This window comes from Perognathus longimembris, chromosome 14 (assembly GCF_023159225.1).
Source record: "Perognathus longimembris pacificus isolate PPM17 chromosome 14, ASM2315922v1, whole genome shotgun sequence".
NCBI classification, from domain to species: domain Eukaryota; kingdom Metazoa; phylum Chordata; class Mammalia; order Rodentia; family Heteromyidae; genus Perognathus; species Perognathus longimembris.
The window spans coordinates 27,539,594-27,567,567 of NC_063174.1; the positions used below are offsets into that span (position 1 = coordinate 27,539,594).

General features: G+C 39.2%; 1 protein-coding gene across 1 annotated transcript; it reads left to right on the plus strand.

Moving 5' to 3' along the window:
• Positions 1–3,493: 3,493 nt before the first annotated feature.
• On the plus strand, positions 3,494–27,414 carry Actr10 (actin related protein 10). Its single transcript, XM_048361861.1, has 13 exons — positions 3,494–3,660; positions 7,196–7,268; positions 10,485–10,567; positions 11,951–12,059; positions 14,322–14,429; positions 15,960–16,027; positions 16,261–16,340; positions 18,307–18,342; positions 19,061–19,140; positions 19,219–19,292; positions 21,669–21,750; positions 23,153–23,354; positions 26,990–27,414. Exons 1-13 carry the CDS (start codon positions 3,584–3,586, stop codon positions 27,169–27,171), a joined length of 1,254 nt encoding a protein of 417 aa, XP_048217818.1. The 5' UTR covers positions 3,494–3,583; the 3' UTR covers positions 27,172–27,414.
• Positions 27,415–27,974: the final 560 nt, after the last annotated feature.

Here is a 27,974-nt window from a genome sequence, read left to right on the forward strand (position 1 = left end):
TTATTGGAGGTAACAGTCTTGTGGACTTTTCTAACCAGGTTGGCTTTGAACCATGATCCTCAGATCTCAGCATTCTGAGTAGCTATAATTACAGCATGAGCCACCAGTACCTGGTTAAACAAGTAAAGTTTATGGGTATTGATATGTAAAATACATCTATCATTCTTCAGCCTATTTTTCTGAATCATATTCCTGCCTAGCTGTGCAAATTCTTTCAGTTGTTACGAAGAAGATAGTTTTAGACCAAGTCTTTTGGCTATACATGGTCATCTGTTTTCATCTATTATCCATGTAAGTTGAAAAATAAAACTACAGAATGAACACTAAAATTCTGAATAAAACTTGTACTTTAGAAAAGTATTAGGAGTCAGTAATACTGTTGAAACTATAAAACTTTCATGACCAGGAAATTGTCAGTTGGTGTTCCAACATTTGAGCCATGCATTCTGTAGTAGATTAAATATTTTTTTCCCCAACACAGTATTCAACAAAATCTTTCTAAATTGACTTATTGCGATCTTATTGTTAACAAGCACAAAAAATATATCTTTTCTCAGGGAAAACAATTATAGGTAATTTGCCCTAAATTCATGATTATTTCCTAACTAATCCCAACTCTTTTAAAATAGAACTCCAGATAAACTTTCTGAATATATTATATACTTAAATATCAAACATATACTTCATTAAGTGACTCAAATGCAAATTTTCCTATATTGATAAAAATCTTAAAAGTATCTTAAAGCAGAAAATTTGGAATAATCTCTTAGATGAACAGACATGACATTTCAAAGGAAGACCAACTCAGTCCTGAAATATGCACCTATCACTGCGACCTTCCTGTCGATGTTCTATTTATAAAACAGGAACAAACACAGTCTTGGCGCTTGCTGACACTGCATGTTACCTTGTGTGTTATGGATGTATTTGTTGCCTATCTCCCCCTGCTGGACTCTTCAAGGACCAAAACCTTTTTGTGAACTGTGTGATTAATACCAAGTACAGCTCCTGGCACAGAATAATACACTCGATTAGTCTCCTTCTACCTGATGAATCCTATTTCTTTTTCTTTATTTTCAGAAGTTAATCTTACAAGTGGACATTCTTTCATTAAGCAATGGGATTGTATTTCACAATAAAACAATGTATAATCATGTTCCTCCAGAAAGATATCGCTATTTCATACACAGTCACTCCTCCCAGTTTATAGGTTCCAAAGAAAACCAGGATTATTATTAAGAAAAAATAACAAAACTAGTTGTACCTAATTATAGGCTAGTTTTTTGTTATCCTTATTTCTTTTTAAATTATTAAGGAGCTATACAAAGGGGTTACAATACCGTAAGTCAGGTAATGAGTGCAATGCTTCTTGGACAATGGCACCCCTTCCTTCACTTCCTCCAATTTTTCCCCTTCCATCCCTCCATAAGTTGCGGTAGTTCATTTTTTACATAGTGTATATTGAGGGGCTGGGGATATGGCCTAGTGGCAAGAGTGCCTGCCTCATATACATGGGGCCCTGGGTTCGATTCCCCAGCACCACATATACAGAAAATGGCCAGAAATGGAGCTGTGGCTCAAGTGGCAGAGTGCTAGCCTTGAGCAAAAAGAAGCCAGGGACAGCGCTCAGGCCGAGTCCAAGCCCGAGGACTGACCAAAAAAAAAAAAACAAAAAAAAAACATAGTGTATATTGAACTGAATCCTATTTCTTATAGGCTAGGTCTGTTGGTGTTGAGGTTATTGTGATTTTTAACTTCTGTATGTTTGAAGAAGTCTTTATACTTTGTTCATGAAGCAGGCTTTAAAAAGTCCTCTAAAATCCTTCCCCTTTTCATGCCATTGTGCCAGGTCAGGTGGTCACATGGATAAAACTAGTTCATGAACTCTGACAATAGCTTGCAAATTGGTTAATCATCATCCATCTCAGTTCCTTCCAAGTTCATCCTGGTCTAGCTACTTTGAAAAAAATGACTGCAACTTGAGTGTAATTATGATATATACTCTTCTTTTTGCAAAATGTCTTATTTATTTTGTGCTGGTACTGGAGCTTGAAGTCAGGACCTGGGCATTGTTTCTTAGCTATTTTGAAAAGGGTGGTGCTCTAACATTGAGCCACTGCTCCACAGCTTTTGCTAGTTAACAGCCCAGGCTGGCTTTGAACTGTAAGCCAAAACTCTCATTTTCCTATGTAGCTAGGATTACAAGCCTGAGCCACCAGTGCCCAGCCCAGCCCTGTAAAATATTCTAAATGGTTACTAATACCTGGAGATCTACAATCTCCAACATACTAGTAAGGGGCTTAATAATTTTGTTTACTTTCTTCTTGACAATTGATAGTATATCATTACCCTTGTAGCCTTACTGAAAAACTTGTGAAGTAGCACGATAGTTTACACATGCAAAGATAGCAATATTAGGGACTTGAAAGAAACTGGCACAAGAATTTAAACCCAAATAAGATGTCAAACATCTGACCCTACAAAACCAAGGTTACATGCCTTCCTACTCTTCCTCCAGTTTCCTCCCTCATCACAATTGCAACTTCATCCTTTTTTCCTTTTACCTTTAGCAATTTGCTTTCAGGAGGATCATCAGACATCTGAATAAACATGAATCTTACTATTTCAAAGAAAATGTAAAGCAAAAAAAAAAAAAAAAAAGAAAGAAAATGTAAAGCAGCAAACAGTCCCCGGGCACTAAAGAACTATTGTATTCGAGATGGGAAACTGGCATCTTCCCTCAATTTGCAGGACTGCTTAGTTTTAAACAGCCCTTGGTTCTATGTTCCTTCCATTAAACTATATGTTCCCAGATGCTACTTCACCTGATATTTTTTTTCTTAGCCCTTGAAGCAATGTCTATCAAATAAAGCACCGTCTGTTCATCTTACAATGTAAACTTTAGAAGTCTACAGTGTAAACTTTAGAATGTAACTTTACATCTAAAGCATTAGCATAGGCTCTGAGGGGCATCGGGAAAGCTAATGTCTCTGAGCTTAGGTTCCCACAGATATAAAATTAAGCATTTCGGTATTTATCAGGACGATTAAATGGCCGGCAAGTCGATGGGCTCGTGGGCTCAGCATCTTTGGCCACGGGATGCCTGGGGCTAAAGCTTGGGAGTCGAGCCTCTCAAGACAACCAAGTCCAGCAGACCACCGCGGGCGCACGGCATGGGGCGCGCAGGCGCCGCGGGAGGGCGCGCCGGCGCTAACCCGGACGTTGGCTCCGCCCCCCTAGGGTCGTCCTACATGCCTGATCCCCCCCGGACGCTGCACTTCCGCATCATCGCACCTCTGTACTCCCTGACCCAAACCCTCAGCCTCATACCGTCCTCATTCCTTCTCATACCTTCCAGAAACTGGGGCACCTGCGAGGATTTAGGCGCGCCGCGGGGTGAGGCACACGCTAGGACAGCCGGGTCCTTGGCGCGGCCACGCGAGGACCCCAGCCACCGCCCACGCCTCGCCCGCTCCGAACGCCGGCCCCGCCCCCGCCTCGCAGTCATCCAGGGAACGTGAGGACCCGAGACTGTGGTCCGGCGACCTCCTTCCCACAGGTGTACCCCTCATCTTTGACCGCGATGCCGCTCTACGAGGGCCTGGGGAGCGGAGGCGAGAAGACGGCCGTCGTGATCGACCTCGGAGAGGCTTTCACCAAGTGAGTGGCCGCGGAACCACTTCCATCCCCTGGGGAGCGCGGCAGGCCTGGCCCGGGCCCTCGTCCTCCGTGGGATCGCCAGGGACCTCCCCTCTCTCCCCAGCAAATGGAAGCGCATCCTCATCACTTGGTGATGCTGCGGAGGGCCTGACTTCCCTGAGAGGCCCCGGAAGCCCCCGAAGGATTGCCTTCGCCGCCGCCTCGGGGCCCTTCCCAAACCCAGCGGCCCTCTGGGGTCTTCTGCTCGGACTGACAGCGGCCGCCCAGACCCCGCTTAAACGACACTCGTCAGATTCCGGATAGGCAGCAGTAGTGTTTAGTGACTATGTCCATCCTAAAAGGTTTATTGAGTGGAGGAGCTTCTGTTGCTGCAGGAAACCGTGTTAGGGAGACTGGCAGGAAAGGAATTGAAACCGTGGAGCTGAGACTGTCTGGTTTGGCTTCTTTAAAGTCAGATTAAATTGTACACTTTGAACAAGCAACTTGTAAACACGGGAATAGTGTTTCTCAGCGTTTTGGATGGCAGAGAGCTTTTGAAAGCCACAAATGTATAAACCTTAAAGTTTGTAGGCATTGGCAGACTTAACTTTGGAGTTCTTAGACCGCGGTCTTTGTGACTGGGCCTGAGAGAGTGAAGCGACAGGCAGCATTACTTCGTATATGTATACGAGATAAAAATATTTGGAAACCCTTTACATATTGAAAACACTAGACAGCTGTTGAATAGTGGGCAAAGGAACAAACTACTTAAAAGTTGGAACTAAACTACAGAGTTGGAGCTAGATATATATAGCAAGTGCCAAAGCACAGAGTTCTAAACCCCAGTACCAACTTTACAAAAAAAAACACAAAATAATAATTGGGTTAAATGCAATTTGTGTGTGTGTGTGTGTGTCACACCCTGTGACTTGAACTCAAGATTTATATGTGCTTGTCCCTGAACTTTTTTAGCTCAAGGCTAGTGCTCTACCACTTGCCACAGCTCCATTTCTGGCTTTATGGAAAGTTAATTGGTTATTAGCGTCTGACAGACTTTGCTGCCTCAGCTGGCCTGAAACCTAACCATGATCCTCAGATTTTAGCCTTTGAGTAGTTAGGATTAAAGGCTAAGCAAAAATTTTTGGTTCATATGCACTTTTATTTATGCCAAGTCTACATTAATTCATATTTTATTTTTCTTAATTGTTTTTAAAAATCTCAAATACCTTAAGACTACTACTCTATACAGATAGCTATTTTACCCATACAGCAAAAAAATAAAAAGTTATTCCTTCAGAATATGATTGAAAAACACAGCAGGAAAGTGATTCTTTTTTGGCCAGTCCTGGGGCTTGGACTTAGGGCCTGAGCACTGTCCCTGGCTTCTTTTTGTATATATGTGGTTCTGAGAAGTCAAATCCAGGTCTTCATGAATACAAGGCAAGCACTCTTGCCACTAGGCCATATTCCCAGCCCCTGATTTTTTTTTTTTTAATAGTGTAGCCAGGTACTGGTGGCTCACACCTGTACTCAGGAGGCTGAGATCTGAGGATCTTGGTTGGAAGCCAGCCTATGCTGGAAAGTCCATTAAGACTCATCTCCAGTTAAGTCACAGAAATAGCCAGAAGAGGAGCTGTGATGCAAGTGGTAAAGCACTATCCTTGATCAAAAAGAAATTCAGCAACAGCAACCATGCCAAGAGTTCAAGTCCCAGGACAGGCAAAAAAAAAAGAAAAAGTGTAAGAGAAAGGAATTGAAGCTCCCTATTTGACTGCATTCTGGGGAATTTAAAGAGTTCAAGTGCAAGCCAGGTACCAGTGCTCACAGATGTAATCCTAGCTTACTCAGGAGGCTGAGATCTGAGGATTGCGTTTTGAAGCCAGCCTGGACAGGAAAGTCCCCATGAGACTCCTATCTCCAATAAACGACTTAAAAGCTACAAGTGGCACTGTGTCTCAAGTGGTAGCCCAGGCCCTAAGTTCAAGCCCTACTATCAACAAAATAAAAGACTAAATTATGGGGTTGGAGGCATGGATCAGTTGACTCACTAGCCAATGAGTAAAGCCATCACATACCGAGTTTGAGTTCTGATCTTGAACAAAGAAAAAGACTAACATTGTGATCATTTTTAGTAATATTCTTAGCAGTTTTCTTTTTCTTTTTTTTTTTTTTTTTTTTTTTTTTTTTGGCCAGTCCTGGGCCTTGGACTCAGGGCCTGAGCACTGTCCCTGGCTTCTTCCCGCTCAAGGCTAGCACTCTGCCACTTGAGCCACAGCGCCGCTTCTGGCCATTTTCTGTATATGTGGTGCTGGGGAATCGAACCTAGGGCCTCGTGTATCCGAGGCAGGCACTCTTGCCACTAGGCTATATCCCCAGCCCAGTTTTCTTTTTCTAACATGAAACAAAAAATGGCCTAAATCAGATAAGATACTGTGGTTTTTAAAAATAACAGCATTTACTATTAATATGATACTAACACAAGCTTATACTAATAGACCTAATATAAGCATTTGAGTTCAATGTATAGAAGGTGTTTTTAACTGTCAAATATGCATAGCTAAAAACTAGACTGAAAGATAACTATAGAGGCTATTAATATTAGGTTCTTTTTCTTTCTTTTTTTTTTTTTTTACAGTTCTGGGGCTTGGACTCAGGGCCTGAGCACTGTCCCTGGCTTTTTTGCTCAAGGCTAGCATTCTACCACTTGAACCACAGTGCCACTTCCAGCCTTTTCTGTTTATGTGGTTCTGAGGAATCGAACCCAGGGCCATGCAAGGCGAACACTCTACTGCTAAGCCATATTCCCAGCCCACTGTTAATATTAGAATGACTAGAATTATGAGTTACTAATGTGAATTATAGTTTCGTGCCATTTCAGTTAATGACAACATACTATCGTCTCACTGTCATGTATGTGATCTCTCATTGACTATATGTTAGTATTTGGCGAATGACCAAGTCACGGTAAATATGATTTAGATACAAATATAAAGTATGTTCCTTTTATACATCTAGGTACACAGATACCATGTGTTACAGCTTTCTACAGAATTCAGTACAGTAACATGCTGTACAGTTCGGTAGCTTAGTAGCAATAGGCTACTAAGTGAAGCAGGCTGTACTGTTTTAAGTTTATGTAAGTTCACTCATAGGATGTATACTGACTAAGTCATGTACCAACACATTTGTGCAGATGTGTATGAATGAAGTCACATAACTTGGTATACAGTCAGGGTTACGGAAATATTTTACCTAAAATTCAGCTAAGATTAAAACTTGGGGAAAAGTAAAAACTGTCTTAAAATGATACTATGATTTATTTCAGAGACACAAATTTGAAATAATTTTATTTTCTGTTTAATACCTAACTTATTAAGATGTTATTTATTTCTTAGGGCTTCTTTTTTCTTCAGTTTTTGATCCCTTTATGTCAGTACTATTTCCAGATGTTTTTATTTCTATTGTCTTGAAACAAATATAGAACAACTTGTTTCTTTGTCAGATATTTTGGAAGAATGCTGTAAGCTGACTATTTTAATTTTTTACTTATTTGCAGGTGTGGATTTGCTGGAGAAACTGGTCCAAGATGTATAATTCCTAGTGTGATAAAAAGAGCTGGCATGCCTAAGGTATTTTTAAAGCAAATTAGCAAAATAAATGTTCTACTATTAAATTTTTAATGTGACTTCAAGTAAGCTTGATTAAAATAGTACTAAATATTACTTATGATTATCTTCCCAAAATAAAGGATTTTGTTCTTGTTGTTGTTTTGTGCTAGTTCTGAGGCTTGAACTCAAGGCCTGTGTTATGCCCCTGAAATTTTTGCCAAGGCTAGTGCTCTTCCACTTGAGCTACAGCTCCACTTCTGGCTTCTTTGGTAGTTAATTGGAGATAAGAATATCACAGACTTTCCTGCCTAGGCTAGCTTTGAACCATGATCCTCAGATCTCTGCCTCCTGAGTAGCTTAGATTATAGGCATGAGCTACTGGCACACACTGGCTTAAAAGGTGTTTTCAAAAGTCAAAATTGTTCAGGTCCAATTTTACATACCGTAAATTTAATCATGCTTTGCTACCATCACCAGAATCCAATCTTAAAATACTTTCATCACCCCAGTATGTTTCCTAATGTCTACTTAAAGTTAATTCCCATTCCCACCTTTAGCCTACCACGGATGTGCTTCCTATTTCTATAGATTTGTCTGTTCTGTATGTTTTGTATAAATAAAACCATATACTATCAGGAGAAAGGTTTTACCAAAATATTTATATAAGAACTATAGCATCACATAATTACTGAATAATTTGGTTGTTAATCAAATGTTTTAATTCCTTATTTATAATTTCCAAATCCAGAATTTTGAGGAATAAACATTTTTTAAAAATAAGGTCCTTATCAAAGCTAATTTGACAGACTATGAATTCCAGACAGAATAGTTTTGTGTACCATACAATTCACCTATGAGAAAATAAGGTACATGTGTCTCTACTATAACATGCTGTATTGGAAAACTTCTTGTTTTATAAAGTCATAAATTTTGTAATAAGAAACAAAACTAACATGCGGGGACTGGTGGCTTACATCTGTAATCCTAGTTACTTAGCAGAGATCTGGAGAATCTTGGTTCAAAGCTAGTCTGGGTAGAAAAGTCCAAGAGACTTTATCTCCTATTAACTAGGAAAATGCTTGACTGTGGCTGAAATGGTAGAATACCAGCCCTGAGCAAAAGAGCTGACTGAGTACTGGCAAAAACAAAATAAAATAGGTATTAGCTGAGAGCCTGTAGCTCACGCCTGTAATCCCAGCTGCTAGGGAGGCTGAGAACAGGAGGATCATAGTTTGAGGACAGTCTGGGTAGAAAAATTTAGTAGCTACCTTTTTTGTTGTTGTTTTGTTTTGTTTGTTAGGTTTTTGCCAGTCCTGGGGCTTGAAGTCAGGGCCTGAGCACTGTACCTGGCTTCCTTTTGTTCAAGACTAGCACTCTGCCACTTGAGCCACAGCGCCACTTCTGGCCTTTTCTATATATGTGGTGCTGAGGATTCGAACCCAGGGCTTCATGTATACGAGGCAAGCACTCTTGCCACTAGGTCATATTCCCAGCCCAATTTTTTTGGCCAGTTCTGGGACCTGAACTCAAGCTCTGGGCACTGTCCCTGGCTTCTTTTTGCTCAAAGTTAGCACTTTACCACTTGAGCCCCAGTACCACGTTGGGCTTTTTTTGTTGATGTGATACTGAGGAATGGAACCCAGGGCTTCATGCATGCTAGACAAGCACTCTATCACTAAGCCACATTCCCAGCCCTACTCGATACCTTCCTAACCCATAGCTAGGCATGGCTCGTTATACCAAGCTACATGGGAAGCTAAGGTTGGGAGGATCATAATGCCAGCCAGCTTGAGCAGAAAAGTTCTTGAAACTGTATAAGGAAGCTACACACATTGGTGCATGCCCATTAACAGCCACTATTGGAGGCCTGAAGGAGGCAGATTGGGTCTCAGTCCCCTACCTGGGAGAAGTGAGACCCTGTTCTAAAAATAACAAGTAAAAAAATAGGGCTGGAATCATATGTCAGCAGTATCCTGATAGCCTAAGAAGCACAAGACCCAGAGTTCAAAACCACAGTACTAAACCAGGTGTCAGTGCCTATAATCCTAGTTGCTCAGGAGGCTGAGGTCTGAGGATCACAGTTCAAAGTAAACCTGGCCAGGAAAGTGCGAGATTCTTATTCCAATGAACCACCAAAATGCCAGATGTGGAGCTGTGGCTCAAGTGGCAGAGTGCTAGCCTTGAGTGAATAAGCTAAAGGAAAGCACCCAGACTCTTGAGTTCAAGTACCGGTACTGGCACAAAATATTGTAGAGCTGGTACATAAGTTTATAGTTGTCATCAGAACATAACAGAAATTGTTTGAGTTGTGCTTGGCTAGGGAAATATTTTATTGTTTTCAAATTTTTCTGCAACTTACTGAACAATCTAGAAATAGAGTAGAGGTTCCTGTTTATTTTGGAAGTTCCTGTTGGCTTTATAAAAGTTGTCATTACTCTGTCTATCAATAGGTTACTTACTAAACTCTGAACCTTTACATTTTCATCAACAGTCTCTTATGTTCTGCGCTTTTAACATTTTGAAAAGTCAAACATATATGTAGATTACCTATATTCATTTATATGTAGTTTAGAACCCTCAAGACACATAAAGTCAAGAAATGAGCCTTGTTGATGGTCTTTCCTTTCAAAGGGTATGTAAAGAGAGGTTTGCTATAGATGCATGAGACAACTTGAAGCTTAGCTTCTGAGACTGTGAAGCCCTTGTGATGGAGCATGATACCGCTCAGTTCTGTGTTTGTATATGCTGCTTTAGTGCTGATAGTGTTCTCAACTTTACCACAGCTTAGTGAACAACCTACTGTACCTTGCCCTATAGAACATACAGTTTTAGTAAAATACACATTTTTCTAAGAAGGTGGTATTCTGGCAAAAATAAAGGTATCAGTGCTTTGGGAGTGATGAGTAGCAACAGAAACAAGTCTAGAGTATTTGATGCTTTTAAATTAGAGCTAACGTTTTATCATTAATTATGCCAAATAATATCTATAAACATAGCTCTGTACTTAATTACAGACTTAAATTTATATTACCACCAGCCAAACTAGTCCATGTTTTTACACATTGCCAGGGGTCTTAAGGATTCATAATTTAAGAGATAAATCTATATTTAATTTTTACACCTGTCCTTAATACAAACTGCTTTTCATTTATTATGAGGAAATACATTTGTGACATAAAGGAGCATGTTTAATTTTGAGATTAATATGAATTAATAAATAATTTTAATTTTTTATAGCCAATAAAAGTTGTCCAGTATAATATTAATACAGAAGAATTATATTCCTACCTAAAGGAATTCATCCACACACTCTACTTCAGGTAAGATTAAATTCTGTTTGGGTAGGTCCTTTTTCTAGTTTTTGCAGTTAGATTTTTCTAAAGCCACTTATAGTTATTTTGGCTATTATATGTAAGGAAAGGAAAAAAAATTGACTTCCATTCTCTTTTTTATTTTTTGTGCGTTTGTTGGGGCTTAAACTCAGGACCTGGGTGCTGTCCCTGAGGTTTTTTTGCTCAAAGGTAGCACTCTGCCACTTGCCATCTTTTCACTTCCAGCTGTAGTTTTTGTGTTTAATTGGAGATAAGAGTCTCATGGACTTTCCTGCCTGGGCTGGCTTTGAACCATAATCCTCAAATCTCAGTCTCCTGAGTAGCTAGGATTACAGGCAATGTGAACCTCCAGCATCTGGCTGTCTTTATTATTATTAACTAGTTATACACCCATTGTCTTTCTTGCTCTTTCAGAAATAGATTTGAAGACTGGAAAATAGGCAATCATAAGAAAATAGTGATAAAAATCTCTATTTCAATATAATCTCATGCAATCATCAAAAAGGAGTTGTGGGAGCCAGAATGTTTAGTTCTTTGTTAAAGCTCTTGCCTAGCGTGTACAAAGCCACAGGTTTGGTCTTCAGTACCTCCCCCACTCACCCCCCCCCCCCCGAAAAAAAATGAAAAGGGAACATTGTATGTCTGGATATAGTAGACAGGTGTACTGCAAGTGAAAAGGGAATATTGAAGAATAGCCTGCACAGAATGAAGTGTTCAAAACGTGCATGCACTAGAGAAGGGAAAGGGAATATCAAAATTGAGAGACAAAGGATAAAAAGACAAACGACTCCAAAAACAATACTTACAAAACCATTTGGTGTAAACCAATTGAACAACTCATGGGGAGGAGAGGGAGGGGAGAAATGAGGGAGGAGGTAACAAGTTGAACAAGAAATGTACCCACTGCCTTATATATGAAACTGTAACCCCTCTGTACATCACTTTGACAATAAATAAATAATTACTACTTAAAAAAAGAATTAAAAAGTACACAAACTGCACTCAGTTGTTTCTGGGCAGAACTATTAGCTTCTAGTGCTTTCCAAGTTAATGTCCGTAATGTTGGGAGTTTGGTGAATGTGTATTACTCTCATAACACCTGCAAAAGTAAAATCATCTTTTTAATAGCTTTAGTTAATGATCTTAATAGGCTGTCATTTTTTTTCTAACATAGTAACTTAATAAAGTTCCTGGCACATTGTAAGAACTGAGAAATAAATTTTTTCTGAGGTACTAAGATGGAGATATCAATGTCATAAAGCATCTTAGGCTAAGTTAGTAAACCTTTTTTTTTCTTCTTAAATTGTATTACTTATCAAAATAGGTACAAACTGTAATTTACTTTTAAAAAGTAAAATTAATGTTTTTCAGGCATCTGTTGGTGAATCCCAGGGACCGCCGAGTTGTGGTTATTGAGTCGGTGTTATGCCCTTCCCACTTCAGAGAGACACTCACTCGTGTTCTTTTCAAATATTTTGAGGTACCTATTTTTTTAAGTTAAATTTTATTGACAAGGTGTTGTGCAAAGGGGGTACAGTTACATAATAAGGCAGTGAGTACATTTCTTATGATATCTTACACCCTCATCTTTCTTTCCCTTCCCTAGATCTCATGGATATATACAATATCCAGTGTACCAAAATCATATACAGTAACCACATAGGGTACGTCACAGGAAATTCACCTAGAACTTTAAAGATAACGTCAACAGTAGAATCCTCCTGTGTCCTCCTCTTGGAGTTGTTTTTGCTTATCCTCGTCTTATGTGATCATGTGTACATAGCTGTTGAACTATTGTCATCCACTGATATAGGTTTATTCTAGACCTTTTTATGTTTAGTAGTTGTTTGGTTTTAGATACGTAATGTAAAGTCGCAGGCCCAAACATGTGGAAATACCATGTGAAAAGAAGTTCGTTGTTCTGCAGACCTGGTCTCTACTGTCCTCCCCCCTCCCTAACAGTCATATCCCACTTCAGAGAGACACTCACTTGTGTTCTTTTCAAATATTTTGAGGTACCTATTTTTTTTTCAAATTTTTGTTGTCAAGGTGATGTACAGAAGGGTTACAGTTACATATGTAAGGTAGTGAGTACATTTCTTGTCAAACTTTGTTACCTCCTTCCTTGTTTTTCTCCCACCTTCCCTGAGGTACCTATTTTTAAGGCAAATAAATAAATTGTTTTTAAATTGGAGAGAAGGCTGTGGTTATAGCTCAGTGGTAGAGTGCTTGCCTACCATGTGTAAATTCCTGATTCATTCCTCAGTCAGCACTGAAAAAAAAGTGTCAATAGACTATTAAACAATAAAAGTCTTATAGATTAGGGTTTAGGAGGCTCTTCCTCTTATCACACATAACTTTAACTTTTTTTGTGTCTATGTGATGGTACTGGGACTTGAACTTAGGGCATCATACTCTTGCTTAGCTTTTACCACTTGAGGTACACATTCACTTTCAGCTTTTTGATAGTTGGAGTTAAGAATCTCCTATTGGGGGCTGGGAATATGGCCTAGTGGCAAGAGTGCTTGCCTTGTATACATGAGGCCCTGGGTTCGATTCCTCAACACCACATATACAGAAAATGGCCAGAAGTGGCGCTGTGGCTCAAGTGGCAGAGTGCTAGCCTTGAGCAAAAAAAGAAGCCAGGGTCAGTGCTCAGGCCCTGAGTTCACGGCCCAGGACTGCCCCCCTCCTCAAAAAAAAAAAGAATCTCCTATTGTCTGCGTATGCTGGCTTTGAACCTTGATCCTCAGAGCTCTGTCTACTGAGAATTACAGGTGTGAGTCACTGGTGCTTGGCCTCAGTTACTTAGGTTAATTCAAGTTTTTTAGTTTAGGAATTATTTCTTTAAATAATTAAAAGGTAAATTCAGTGGAGTAGAATTTATGGTGTATTTCTTCTAAGTCTTCCTAGTTCCTGTTGTTTAATTATATTATCCGTTTTGTCGAGCATGTATTTTACACTTTAAATCTCTGGTTTGTTTTTGTGTGTTTGTTTTTGTGCTTAAACTCAAGGCTTGGGTGCAGCCCCTGAGCTTTTTTGCTCAAGGCAGCACTCTATCACTTGAGGCATGGCTCCAGTTTGTGGGGGAGGGGTTAATTGGAAATGAGTCTCACCAACTTTCTTGCTCCAGCTGGCTTTGAACGATGATCCTCAGATCTCAACCTCCTGAGTAGCAAGATAACAGGTGTGAGCTACCAGCATACCATTTTTAAATTTCCTTTAATTGGAGTTATATCTTTCTTTTCCTACCTTCCTCCCCTTTACAAATTTGAACTCAGGGTCTCACTCTTACTTAGGCTATGATTGCTCAGTTAGTGCTCTATCATTTGAATCACACCTCGAGCCTGGCTTTTTACTGGTTATTTTGGAAATGGAATCTCATGGCTTTTCTGCCATTCTTGATCCATCGAATGTCAGCCTCCTGAATAGTTAGGATTACAGGTGTGAGCCACTAGTCCCAGGCCTAAATATTTAAACACTATCTCTCTGAAGAGTCAGTCAGTAGTCTCAGGGATGAGACTACTTGTATATTTCATTTTATAGGAGTCAAACTTTTTAAGATCAAGATTTAAGATTGAGCCTGGCGCTGGTGGCTGATGCCTATAGTCCTAGCTACTCAAGAGGCTGAGATCTGAGGATCATGGTTCACTGTACCCATGAGGTTTTTCAAATGTATTTGAGTCAGGGCAACCACCGTCAGTTAAGTGACACTCACTATGGTTCCGTCGCTGTGTTCTAGGTTCCGTCGGTTTTACTTGCTCCCAGTCATCTGATGGCTCTTCTGACACTTGGCATCAACTCGGCCATGGTCCTGGATTGTGGATATAGGGAAAGCCTCGTGTTACCTGTATCTTTCTTGTCAATTAGTAGTTGTTTATTTTACTTTAAGTAAAATTAGCAGATTTACTACAAATATTTATTGGATGGAACTATTATGAGTTATCATGTATAAATATAAATGGTCACATGACAAGACTTGAATTTACTTCAGTGCAGAGATTATCATTATTACTTATTTAGGATATATTCTAGCAATTACCTGATAAATACATTCAGATTTCGAGAGGCACATGAGCTAATTAGGATGTATTAACTTGACCAGAATAGTTAAATTCTAAGAAAAGTTATACAGCAGTAATTGGAAAAACAGAAATGAGAAAGTTCAACCAGAAAAAAGTTTTTAAATGACAGAATTAACATAGCCTTAAAGCAGCTGAACTAAAGGTATGCTGAAGAAAAGCAAATACCACCAGTGTAGTAGTTCATACCTGTAATCCTAGCTACTCAGGAGGCTGAGATCTGAGGATCACAGTTCAGAGTTAGCTCAGGCAGGAAAGTCTGTGAGACTTTTTATCTCCACTAAACTACCAGAGAGTCAAAAGTGGAGCTGTCCTGAGTCCAAGCCCCAGGACTGGCCAAAAACAACAACAAACAAAAAAAAAAAAACAACAAAAAGTGGAGCGGTGGCTCAAGTGGTAGAGCACTCATTATAAGCAAAAGAAGCTCAGGGACAGCAGCCAGGTCCAGAGAGTTCAGGCCCCAGGACCGGGGCAAGGGAGCTCAAGGACAGTGCCCTGAGTTCAATCCCTAGGACTAGCACAGAGAAAAAAAGATTAAGAAAAAGACCAAGTGAATTCTCTTTTTCCTTTATGTCCAGAGATTGTCAGAGACATTGTTAGGTTTTTAAGCTCTTTATTTCTAATCAGAAACACAGGGCAGAGGTGTACAAGGAGTTGCCATTCACCAAAGCAATTTATGAATATAATGTATCTTGGTCAATGCACATCTTTTTAATGTCTTCTAAATTTGATGTGTGGGTTGGGTTATAGCATATTTCAATTCTAAATATCCAAATTTCAAGTGCCCATATGGCTAGTAGCTTATTTTATTAGATCCTTAGCCCTACTTAATGGAGAAGAAAGAGAAAAAAAGTGTGTGTGCACGTGCACATGTGTGTGTGTGAGAGAGACTATTTCCTTTAGTATAGAATATGAGGGGGCTGGGAATATGGCCTAGTGGTAGAGTGCTTGCCTTGTATACATAAAGCCCTGGGTTCAATTCCTCAGCACCACATATATAGGAAAATCAGAAGTGGCTCTGTGGCTCAAGTGGTGGAGTTAGCAGCTATCCTTGAGCAAAAAGAAGCCAGGGACAGTGTTCAGGCCATGAGTTCAAGCCCCAGGACTGGCAAAAAAAACACACATACATATGTATGTATGTGTGTGTGTGTGTGAACAACACTTGCCGTTTGTTTCTTCTATAAGTCTTAAAAATAAAGCATTACCAAAGTTGATTGAAACAATACTGTAGGTGAGAAAAATGCCAAGGAAACCATATTTGGTCTGCTGAAATAGTGATGTCCTTGACTCCTCTCTGGATCTATGAAGGAATTCCAGTACTGAGCTGCTGGGGAGCCCTGCCCTTAGGAGGAAAAGCTCTTCACAAGTAAGTGTCCTGGATTCAGCTCATTCTCACCAGGGCCACAAAAGCAAATCTGCTTACTGACTGGTGATTAGTAGAAGGCTTGTCATGTATCCCATCCTTTTTATTAGTTTTGAGTATATTCATTCTTTCAGGATAAAACCATGGTTATTTAATGCTTCATACGTAGTGAAAATGTTAAGAAAAGGATACCATTTTGCAGTACTTTAATTTCAGTAACATTTTCCACATTTCAGGGAGTTGGAAACTCAACTGTTGGAACAATGTACTGTTGACACGGGTGCTGCTAAAGAACAGAGCCTTCCTTCTGTCATGGGTAAATTCACTTTTAGCTGTTCAAGAGCTTAAAATGTATTCTTTTCACTTCTTAACTTGTATTTTAGTATTTGCCCTATTACGTAGTTATTCTCATTTTCCTTTCACCACTTTGATGATCATGCTCCAGTTATAAGGTGAACATTGAGCTATCAGTCACCAAATCCAGTCATTGTCCATCAGCCACTCTTTCCAAAATGGTAGATATTTTAGGTTATCTTACATTTTTTTCAATTCTCTCTCCCTTGTTTCAGAATTCTCTTCTTTCTTGGTGTTCTGTTTCTGAACATTCCTCCTTGATTTTTTCTACTCTTTTCTATTTTAGTGTTCTAGACATCTGGCTTTGTTCCTTTACCTAATAGCTTTGTGTGTGTGTGTGTGTATATGCCAATTCTGGGGCTTGAACTCAGGGTCTAGGTGCTGTCTGTCCCTGATCTTTTTGTGCTCAAGGCTCATGCTCTACCCCTAAAGTCACAGCTCTACTTCCAGCTTTTTCTGGGAGTTAATTGGAGATAAGAGTTTTGGAGTTTCCTACTCAGGCTAGCTTTGAACCATGATTCTCAGATCTCAGCCTCCTGAGTAGGTAGGATTACAGCATGAGCCATCGCTGGCAGGTGATCCCACTGGCTTTTTAAGGTGATCTTATGTATTCCCTGATGTCAGGTACATGTACGTGCTATTGATTCTGTCATACCACTGGGGCTGATCTTCTTTCTGAACTTGATAGTCATAATTTGAGATAGAAATCATGCATGTCACCTGTACCTCAAAGTTAACACTCCAGAAAAGTGAACAAGTGCTCTCTTCTTAATTTTTTTTTTTTTTTTTTTTTTGCCAATCCTGGGGCTTGAACTCAGGGCCTGAGTACTGTCCCTGGCTTCTTTTTGCTCAAGGCTAGCACTCTGCCACGTGAGCCACAACACCACTTCTGGCCTTTTTGTATATATGTGGTGCTGAGGAATGGAACCCAGGGCTTCATGTATATGAGACAAGCACTCTTGCCACTAGGCCACGTTCCCAGCCCCCACCTTCTTAATTTGATTAATAATTATTAGATAATGATACTAACTTCTTCCTTATCTTTCTTTTAGGAAAGTGGGAGTTTAGCATGTACTTTGAATTCCTCTCCGAAATCTTTCATGTCTCACCTCTTTTTTTCATCTCCCATACCACTGGGCAGAAAACAGACATTGTTTTAATCTAATCCCGCATTACTTTTTTCTTGCCTTATTACAGGAGCCTGCTCTCTGAACTGTTCTTCTTTACTTTTATTTCAGCTACCATCTTATTTTATAGTCTTTTTTGTCTGCGTTTGTACTGGGACTTGAACTTGGGACCTTGCTCTCTCACCTGGCTTTTTTGCACAAGGCCACACCTCTACCACTTGAGTCACACTTTCACATCCAGCTTTTCAGTTATTTATTAACTGAGCGAGAACCCATCTCAACTAATTAAACAATAAAGCTGGTGTAGTGATATGTGTATACTTAGGAAGTATAAGTAAGATCATGGTCTTAGCAGGCTTAGGGCAGACCTGAATAAAAGCAGAAGAGTCAAGGTACTAAAATGCCTGTCTGGCAAGTACCAAGTCCTGAGTTCAAATCCCAGTACCCCCCTAAAAATTATTAATTTGTATTTATATTTTTTCTAGGTTTGTCCCCACTACTGATATGTGTGTATATATACATACATACATATGTGTGTATGTATGTATATATATACATATATATATCCTCAGACTTCTCTTATATTTTATAGAGATTTTAGTGTTAGTAAAGTCATGAGTGTATAGCAGCTGTAGCACTTTATGTACTCATGGGTTCTGCTTTTAAGCTAATTTTTGCATTAGGCTTTTAAAAAATGTTAGTAGGATTTTTTTTAGAGTTTTGCTGAAATAAAAAAATGGAAATATAAGAGTATCTTTAATTATGACAGTTCTTTAGTTCTCAATAAAATTTTTGTTTTAGGTTCAGTTCCAGAAGGCATCTTAGAGGATATTAAAGGTAACAAAGTTCACTAAATTTATTCCTTTCATTCTTTAGTGTTAGTTCAAATGTTATCTGTTTATAAATACACAGAAAATGTACTTATAACCTAAAAATATTTAATTCATAAGATGATAGAAAAATACAAATAAAAGTTCTGATTTTTTCTTCAGACTTATAAAGCACTGGATTATTGATTGATTGATTGATTGGTCCTGAGGCTTGAACTCAGGGCCTGGATGCTATCCCTGAGCTCTTCTGCTCAAGGCTAGTAGCACTTTACCACTTAGAGCCATAGCTCCACTTCTAGTTTTCTGGTGGTTAATTGGAGATAAAAATCTTTCAGGTTTTTCTGACCTCAAACTACACTCCTCCAGACCTCAGCCTCCTGAATAGCAAGGGGTATAGGCACAGAGCTCAGCTACCAATCAATATTTTTTCTATAAAAGAATTAGAGGAGAGAGAGAAAAATCTGATTTTAAAACCAACACAACTTGATATTGAATTAGAAGCACTTCATTTTGTGATGCTAATTTATTGCTATACTTATATTAAAGTTAGCTGGCAACATAATAGTCTCTCAAGGGGAATTTTTTGAGGCAGGCACTCTTGCCACTAGGCCATATTCCCAGCCCCTCAGGAATTTTTGTATACAGAAGGTGAGCACTTAGTTTGATGTTGGTTCACTATTCAATTAATGACAAACCATAATGAAATCTGTTTTCCTTCTTTTAAGTGCGCACTTGCTTTGTAAGCGATCTAAAGCGTGGATTAAAAATACAAGCAGCAAAATTTAACATGAATGGAAATAATGAGGTAAATTAAAACATAAGTGTGCCTTTTTCAGAGGTTGCAATGTTTATAGAGTTAATGCTCATGATATTTTCATTTCAGCGTCCCACACCACCTCCAAATGTTGACTATCCATTAGATGGAGAGAAGATTTTACATATCCTTGGACCAATCAGGTTAGACCTTAACTTTTATGAGCAAAAAGTGAGCTAAAATAAATTCTTCACTTTTCAAAATATTTGTATAAGCCTTTACTTCAATATTGGCAACTTAATATCCAAGTGTTTTTCATTACACTTTCTCATTCATCAGAAACTTATTCAGCTTTTTAAAGTTTCTTTTTGCTCTGTTCATCAGAGTAGTTCTAAATGAATTTAACAAAACAATTTTTTCAAGTGGACCAGAAAATAAGATGCATTAACAGAGGTAAGTAAACTCTGTACAGAACTTGGGTTTTGTGGTTCATATTGTCTCTTTATAGCCAGAGCCCCAAACAAACCAGCTATATACAGTTTCTAAATGAAGGAATGTGGCTATGTTCCAGTAAAGCTTTATGTTTGCAAAAACTGGTGGCTCTGGCTCTCATAGGATGTAACTTTCTAGATTGTGCTTTACAACTTTTTTTTTTTGCCTTTCCTGGGGCTTGAACTCAGGGCCTGGGCTCTGTCCTTGAGCTTCATTTGCTCAAGTCTAGGACTCTACCACTTGAGCCATAGCGCCACTTCCGGCCTTTTCTGTTTATGTGGTACTGAGGAATCAAATCCAGGACTTCATGCATGCTAGGCAAGCTCTCTACCACTAAGCCACATTCCTACCCCAACAACTTTGTTTTGATTAAGAGATTATATTATTACAAATATATTCAATTACAGAATCATTGATTATTCACTTTTTATTATTCACTTGGTTATTCTGCCTGATGATATAGAGCTTATATAACAACTCATCCTTAAGGACTTATAATTTTTTGTTTTTTTCTAACCTTTATGACAGTTCTTTAAGATAAAAGATCAGGAAATAGAAAAAAATATGTAGCATACTAAGCATCTCTTTAGATTTGTGTGTGTGTGTGTGTGTGTGTGTGTGTGTGTGTGTGTGTGTTGGTATTGGGACTTGAACTCAGGTCCTCAAGATTCCACTAGGCTTTTTTGCTCAAGGTTGGCATTTTACTGGTTGAGCCATGCCTCCAGTTTTCCATTTTGCCCATTAGTTGGAGATGGAGTTTCAGACTTTTTGCTGTTGCTGTGTTTAAACGTTGATCCACAGATCTCAACCTTCTGGGATAAGCCAGCAACAGTTGGCCCAAAATAGTTTTCTTAATTTTTTTTTTTTAGTTCTCTTAAATTTTTTGTGTGTCTGCCCTTCCTGGGGCTTGAATGTAGGGCCTTGGGGCTCTCCTTAAGCTTTAGTGCTCAAGGCTACCTCTTTGAACCACAACTGTGTTTCCAGCTTTGTGGATAATTGGAAATAAGAGTCTCACAGGTTTTTCTGCTCAGGCTGGTCCTCAGATCTGAGCTCAGACTCCTGAATAGCTAGAATTACAGGCATGAGCCACTAGTACCAGGCTCAGAGTTTTCTTAACTTGAAAACAAGAAAATGAATATTTTACTAGTCAACTAGCCATCTTTGTCATTTATTCTTTCTAAAAACAAAGAAATGTAGAAGCATTTTTATTGTTAAACCCCTGTATCACTAACTTGTTAGCCTGCTCAATCTTATTTTTACCGAATACTGTTTCTATTCTGTTATTAGATGTGGGGTGATATAGTTAGACACAACATATATATAAATCAAGCTGGGAATGTGTCCTAGTGGTAGAGTGCTTGCCTAGCATGCATGAAGCCCTGGGTTTGATTCCTCAGTACCACATAAGCAGAGAAAGCCAGAAGTGGCACTGTGGCTTAAGTGATAGAGTGCTAGCCTTGAGCAAAAGAAGCTCAGGGAGGGGCTGGGGATATGGCCTAGTGGCAAGAGTGCCTGCCTCATATACATGAGGCCCTGGGTTCGATTCCCTAGCACCACATATACAGAAAATGGCCAGAAGTGGTGCTGTGGCTCAAGTGGCAGAGTGCTAGCCTTGAGCAAAAAGAAGCCAGGGACAGTGCTCAGGCCCAGAGTCCAAACCCCAGGACTGGCAAAAAAAAAAAAAAAAAAAAAAAGCTCAGGGACAGTGCCCAGGCCCTGACTTCAAGCCCCAGGACAGGCAAAAAAAAGGTAAATCTCTACATAAAAATAGTAATAGAGAATGCTTCTTTGTGTCCCAAACCTTGTTCTACTAACTCATTGAGTCTTTACCACAATCCTTGGGAGGCAGGTACTACTAACTACTTACGAACAAGAACAGCTCATGTTGTGATAATCATTTGTAGTGGAGTAGACACATTACTCAAGTGAAGCTGAGCTCAAATTACAGTACTGCCAACATCCAGACACCCATGTATACGTAAACACACTGTAGTAACATAGTACTAACACTTTATAATACTGACAGTGTAACTAATTATGCTCTATCATGTAATGCCAATCAAGTGCTCTCTCTTTAATCTCATCAGGGATTCAGTTGTGGAAATTCTTTTTGAACAAGATAATGAAGAGAAATCAGTTGCCACTTTAATATTGGATTCCCTTCTACAGGTATTTGTGAAAAGTTTCCTTTTGCCCCAAAAGTTCTTTAAAGAAAATTTAAATGTTATTTTCTCTATTTTCCTTGTCGTATTATGTGTAAGAACAAAGAAGTGTGGGTAGTTTTTTTCTTGTTCTCAGATCTCTCCTATCACTGTTCCTTTTTTGATGTTTTACTCATTTTGTTTTATTAAATTCTACAGTTAATTTTGCGTACCTATGATTCCAGCATTCAGAAGGATAAAGCAGGAGGCCTCCTACTTTGAGACTAGTCTGGGATACATACATAGCAATACCCTTTCTCAAAGAATGAAAAAGAAAGAAAAGGAAAGGAAAAGAAAAATTACAGTTGAGTTTTACTTTGACACAGATATGGTACCTACAATAGTTCAAGCCAACTGGCACCAGTGGCTCATGCCTATAATCCCAGCTACTCAGGAAGCTGAGATCTGAGGATCGGGGTTCAAAGCCCACCCAGGCAAGAAAATAATAAAAATAAAAATAGTTCAAACCAAACATTATGAATGCCATGGACACGTGAATTTCTTTCAGAATAGCAATACTATATTTAGTTTTCTATGTGGTATGGTTTGTGGTTTCTTCAAACTCAGGTTTGAGTAATACCAATTTTGCACAGGGTATATGGTAATAGGGGTCTTTGTTCAATGACTAAATTATCATCATAGAGCTCCATCTGAAATAGCATTGCTGTAGACAGTAACGTGTGCCTATCCAACAGCCCTCAGTGATGGGCCTTGACCTTCCCTAAGTTTTAAAGACAGCCAATGTGGACAAGTACTTTCTCTAAGAGTGTTCTAGGATGTGAATGTGATCTGGCTGTGTGTCTCCACTGATTGCCAGGGTCGATTCTGTTGGTCTCTTTGCTCGTCAGGTGTCCCCTTCCTCACCACCCCATAGGGGAGGACTCTTCTGCCATCCAGGCTGTAGGAGTAGCTGATTGACCCTCCCAGCTAGCTCCTAGAGTATTATCTTCTCACTCAGCACCTAGCTGTGGGTGTTATATTATGATAACAAACACTAGAAATTCCTACATTCTTTCCTTAATAAAGACATTGTTTTTTTCTCATGCTTTTTGCCCAGCTCATTCTATTTGAAAAATAGGAATGCTCACATGTACAGCAATATGCTCTGCAGAATATAAAATTCTATACTATTTGATGTTAAACTATTTTAAAATATAAAGAAATTTTAAAATCTTTCAAGTTCTGTATATGTTTATGGAAGTTAACAGTATTGTCATGGAATTATATTTGCTATGTGAAAGAAATCTTACCTATTTATAACAAAATGACCTATTTAATCTGTAGTACGTGCTTCTGTGTACAAGCAGGCAGTATTTATCTTAATTATCCAATTAAAAATACTTTTCTTTTACTTGCTTTTTTAATAACAGTGCCCAATAGACACAAGGAAGCAACTAGCTGAGAATTTGGTAATAATAGGTGGCACATCTATGTTGCCAGGATTTCTGCACAGATTGCTTGCAGAAATAAGGTATTTGATAGAAAAACCAAAATACAAAAAGACACTTGGAACCAAAACATTCCGGATTCATACACCACCTGCGAAAGCTAATTGTGTGGCCTGGTTGGGAGGTAAGAATTATATTTTCAATATAATTATTACGTAGTAATTGGTTCTTGAGTGGTATTACTAATGGATGTATTAAAATTCACTGTTCAAAATTGCTCACTTAATGAATAGAACTGGCTGGGAATGTGGCCTAGTGGTATAGTGCTTGCCTAGCATGCATGAAGACCTGTGTTCCTCAGCACCACACAGACAGAAAAACCCAGAAGTGGCGCTGTGGCTCAACTGGTAGAGTGCTAGCCTTGAGCAAAAAGAAGCTAGGGACAGTGCTCATGCCCTGAGTTCAAGCCCCAGGACTGGCAGGAAAAAAAAAGAAAAAAAGCAATAAATAGAACTGTAGCTGGGCACTGGTGGCTTCTGCCTGTAATCCTAGCTACTCAAGAGGCTGAGATGTGAAGATCATGGTCCAGAGCCAGCCCAGGCAGGAAAGTCTGTGAGACTCTTATCACCAATTAACCACCAGAAAACCAGAAGTGGAGTTATGGCTCAAAGTGATAGAGCACTAGCCTTGAGCAGAAAAGCTCAGGGACAGCACCCAGGCCTTGAGTTGAAAGTCCCACAACTGCCAGAAAAAGAAAAATGAACTGTAAATGATACATGGTGGTACACACCAAGAAACCCAGGAGTTTGAGGCAAGATGATCATGAGTTCAAGGCCAGTTTGGACTATGTATGATAACTTTTTTAAAAAATTAAAAAACTATTAATTTTCTTTGAACATTGGCTTTCCAAATTATGTGCCCATTTCTTTTGTACAGTAAGTAAACTTCATCCAGTGAAGCCAAGCTTCAGAACAGCGCTAACTTTATCCTACCAATGGTCTCACCATTTAGAACATTTTATCTATTTACTTAGTTGTTTATTTACTTTTTCCAGTCTTGGGGCCTAAATTCAAGGCCTGAGTGCTCTCCCTGAGCTGCTTTGTGTTCAAGGCTAGCATTCTATCTTTTGAGCCACAGCACCACTTCCAGCTTTTTCTGAGTGGCTTAGTAGAGATAAGAGTCTCCCAGACTTTCCTGCCAGGGCTGGCTTCAAACCACAATCCTCAGATCTCAGCCTCTTGAGTAGCTAGGCTTACAGACATGAGCCACTGGCACCTGGCTTAGAATATTTATTTTAATACTGAGTCGTGAGAAAATTGGTCTCTTTTAATTACTTGTGACTTGAGTTTGTTAATGTTGTAAGAAATGATGGCTTGGAAACATATGAGGAAATGTTCAACATCCCTGGCAGTAAAAGAAATGCAAATAAAAACAACCCTGAGATACCACCTCACTCCAGTTAGAATGGCCTATACTCTGAACTCAGGCAACAACAAATGCTGGAGGAGATGTGGGAAAAGAGTAACCCTTCTCCACTGTCGGTGGGAGTGCAAATTAGTACAACCACTTAGGAGAACAGTATGGATGTTCCTCAAAAAGCTCAGCATAGGGCTGGGAATATGGCCTAGTGGCAAGAGTGCTTGCCTCCTATACATGAAGCCCTCGGTTCAATTCCCCAGCACCACATATATAGAAGAGGGCCAGAAGTGGCGCTGTGGCTCAAGTGGTAGAGTGCTAGCCTTGAGCAAAAAGAAGTCAAGGACAGTGCTCAGGCCTGAGTCCAAGGCCCAGGACTGGCAAAAAAAAAAAAAAAAAAGCTCAGCATAGACATACCCTATTACCTAGCCATACCACTCCCAGGCATCTATCCTGAACAACAGGTCTGAGGACACCATAAAGACATCTGCACATCCATTTTTTATCACTGTACAACTCACAAAAGCTAAAATATGGAAACAACCCAGATGCCCCACTACAGATGAATGGATCCAAAAAATGTGGTACCTGTACACAATGGATTACTACGTTGCGATTAGAAATGATAAGATATTGGTATTCCAGACTGATGAGAGGTTTGCGGCCTTATTAAAACCAAACCCCAGGGGCTGGGGATATAGCCTAGTGGCAAGAGTGCCTGCCTCGGATACACGAGGCCCTAGGTTCGATTCCCCAGCACCACATATACAGAAAACGGCCAGAAGCGGCGCTGTGGCTCAAGTGGCAGAGTGCTAGCCTTGAGCGGGAAGAAGCCAGGGACAGTGCTCAGGCCCTGAGTCCAAGGCCCAGGACTGGCCAAAAAAAACAAAAAACAAAAAAAAAAACCCTGAACCCTTTTAAAGAACAATAAAACATATTTTACATGCTCAAAAAAAAATACTGGTATTTGCACGGAAATGGTGAGAGCTTGAACAAATATAGTTGAGCAAGACAAGCCTAGAACACAGAACAAAGGGGCATGGTCTCCTTGATATATGACTGTTGGGGGCTGGGGGAACAGTAGAGACAAGGTCTGCAAAATAACAAACTTCTTTTCAAATGGTATTTCCACATGTTTGGGTGAGCAAATTTAGAGTATGTCTCTAAAACCAAACAACTACTAAACAAACATAAAGAGGTCTAGGATAGACCTATCGGGATCACAGTAGCTCAACAGCTATGTACACATGATTATATAAGATGAGGATAAACAAAAAGAGCTCCAAGAGGAGGACACAGGAGGATTCTATTGTTTCATTTAAAGTTCTAGGTGAATTTCCTTTGGCATACCCTACGTGGTTACTGTATATGATTTTAGTTCACTGGATATTGTATATATGCCTACCTGCACTAGGGAAGGGAAAGAAAAATGAGGTGTAACAGATATGACAAGAAGTGTACTCACTACCTTATTATCTAACTGTAACTGTACCCCCTTTGCACAACACCTTGTCCATAAAGTGTAATTTTTTAAAAAATGATGTCTTGGGCTGGGATGTAGCTCAGTGGCAAAAGTGCTTGCCTAGCAAGTGCAACGTCCTGCATTTGATCCTCAGTACCAAAAAAAAAGAAAGAAATGATGGCTTTACTGTCTAAGCAAATGGCTCAGGAAGTAACTATTTTGAAGAGAAAAACAGCCGTGAATGTGTACATTTGTATACATTCTGTTATACATTACAACCAGAGCTTACTAAGTACGATTAATACATTCAGAAAGAAAAAGGAAATATTCATATTTTTATAGTTAATGTAGTGTTTTGTTTTGTCAGTCATGGGGCTTGCTTGAACTCAGGACCTGGGCGCTATCTCTGACCTCTTTTGCTCAAGCCTAGTCTTTTATCACTTTCAACCACAGTGCCACTTCCAGTTTTCTGGTGGTTAATTAGAGGTAAGAGTCTGGTGGACTTTCTTGCCTGGGCTGGCCTTGAATCATGATCCTGAGATCTTAGACTCCTGAGTAGCTAGGATTATAGGAATGAGCCACCAGCACCCAGCATAAATTATCTTTATCAGATTATCTCATGCATGTTCTTATTGGGTTTTGTAGTACCATTTCATTTCTTGACATGGAACATAGAGTTGTGGCAAAGAAAACTAATTGTCCTTGAAGAAACTGCATTGTTCTTTCAAACACAGTAACACCTTGATACCCTGTTCCCTAGATCAACTCTAAACAGAATGGCTTGCTCTGTTATTCAGAATTCCATCTTCACCAGAATTCAGTTAACTAATTGTAACTGTTAATTACTGATTTTTACCAGCCCACTCTTTTCAGATATGTGTATAAAAAGTTTTTTGATTAAAAGTTTTTCATCTTAGCTATAAAAATATTTTCATACACAGGAGCTATTTTTGGAGCATTGCAAGACATACTTGGGAGCCGTTCTGTTTCAAAGGAATATTATAATCAGACAGGCCGTATACCAGACTGGTGTTCTCTCAACAACCCTCCTTTGGAAATGATGTTCGATGTTGCCAAAGCTCAGCCACCTCTGATGAAGAGAGCATTTTCTACTGAGAAATAAATGTTTGGTTAAAATTCACCTTTGCTTTATTTCACACATTTACTCAATTACAAGCAAATTGTACAAAGTATGTAGCAGCTTTATTATGGATGAACTTGGTAACATGAAAACATTTCTGCATTTGCTATTTACATTTAATATTTAGTTCATTTGACTTTATTTCTCTTTGTGTAGTATGGTAAAATGGTAGCTGGCAATCCTAAGACTTGTATTTATATCAATAAAATTACTTATGCAGTTTAATTGTGGAAAGTTTATTATTACATGGTCCAATAACAATGTTTGTATACAATTCACATAATCTGTCCTGAGCCTTTATTATTGTCAGCAATTATTTCATTTAATGAGTAATATTGACCATTCCTAGTTATTTCAAATTGTAACATGGGCGTGTTTCAAATATCCTTTGTTTCAGTTCTTATGTGTCCATGTTATAAAGTGCTGCTTTTCTAGAAATGTATTTCATCTTTTGGATTGCTACCGCAGTACCAGGGTTAAACTTTACTTAAGCAAGATGTGGAAATGTTCACTTTGTGTGTGTGTGTGTGTATACACATGTGTGCGCTTCTGCCATACCTGTGGCTTGAACTCAGGGCCTGAGCATTGTCCCTGAGTTATTTTTTGCCCAAGGCTAGCACTCTTAACTGGAGCCACAGCTCTGAAGAAATAAGAGTCTCACAGACTTTGTTCCCCATACTGACTTTGAACTATGATCCTAGATCTCAAGCTCTTGCTGGAAATGTTCACTTTTTAACCTTATAGTGTCTTTTATGACCAGCTCTATATTCTTAAGGAAAATGCTT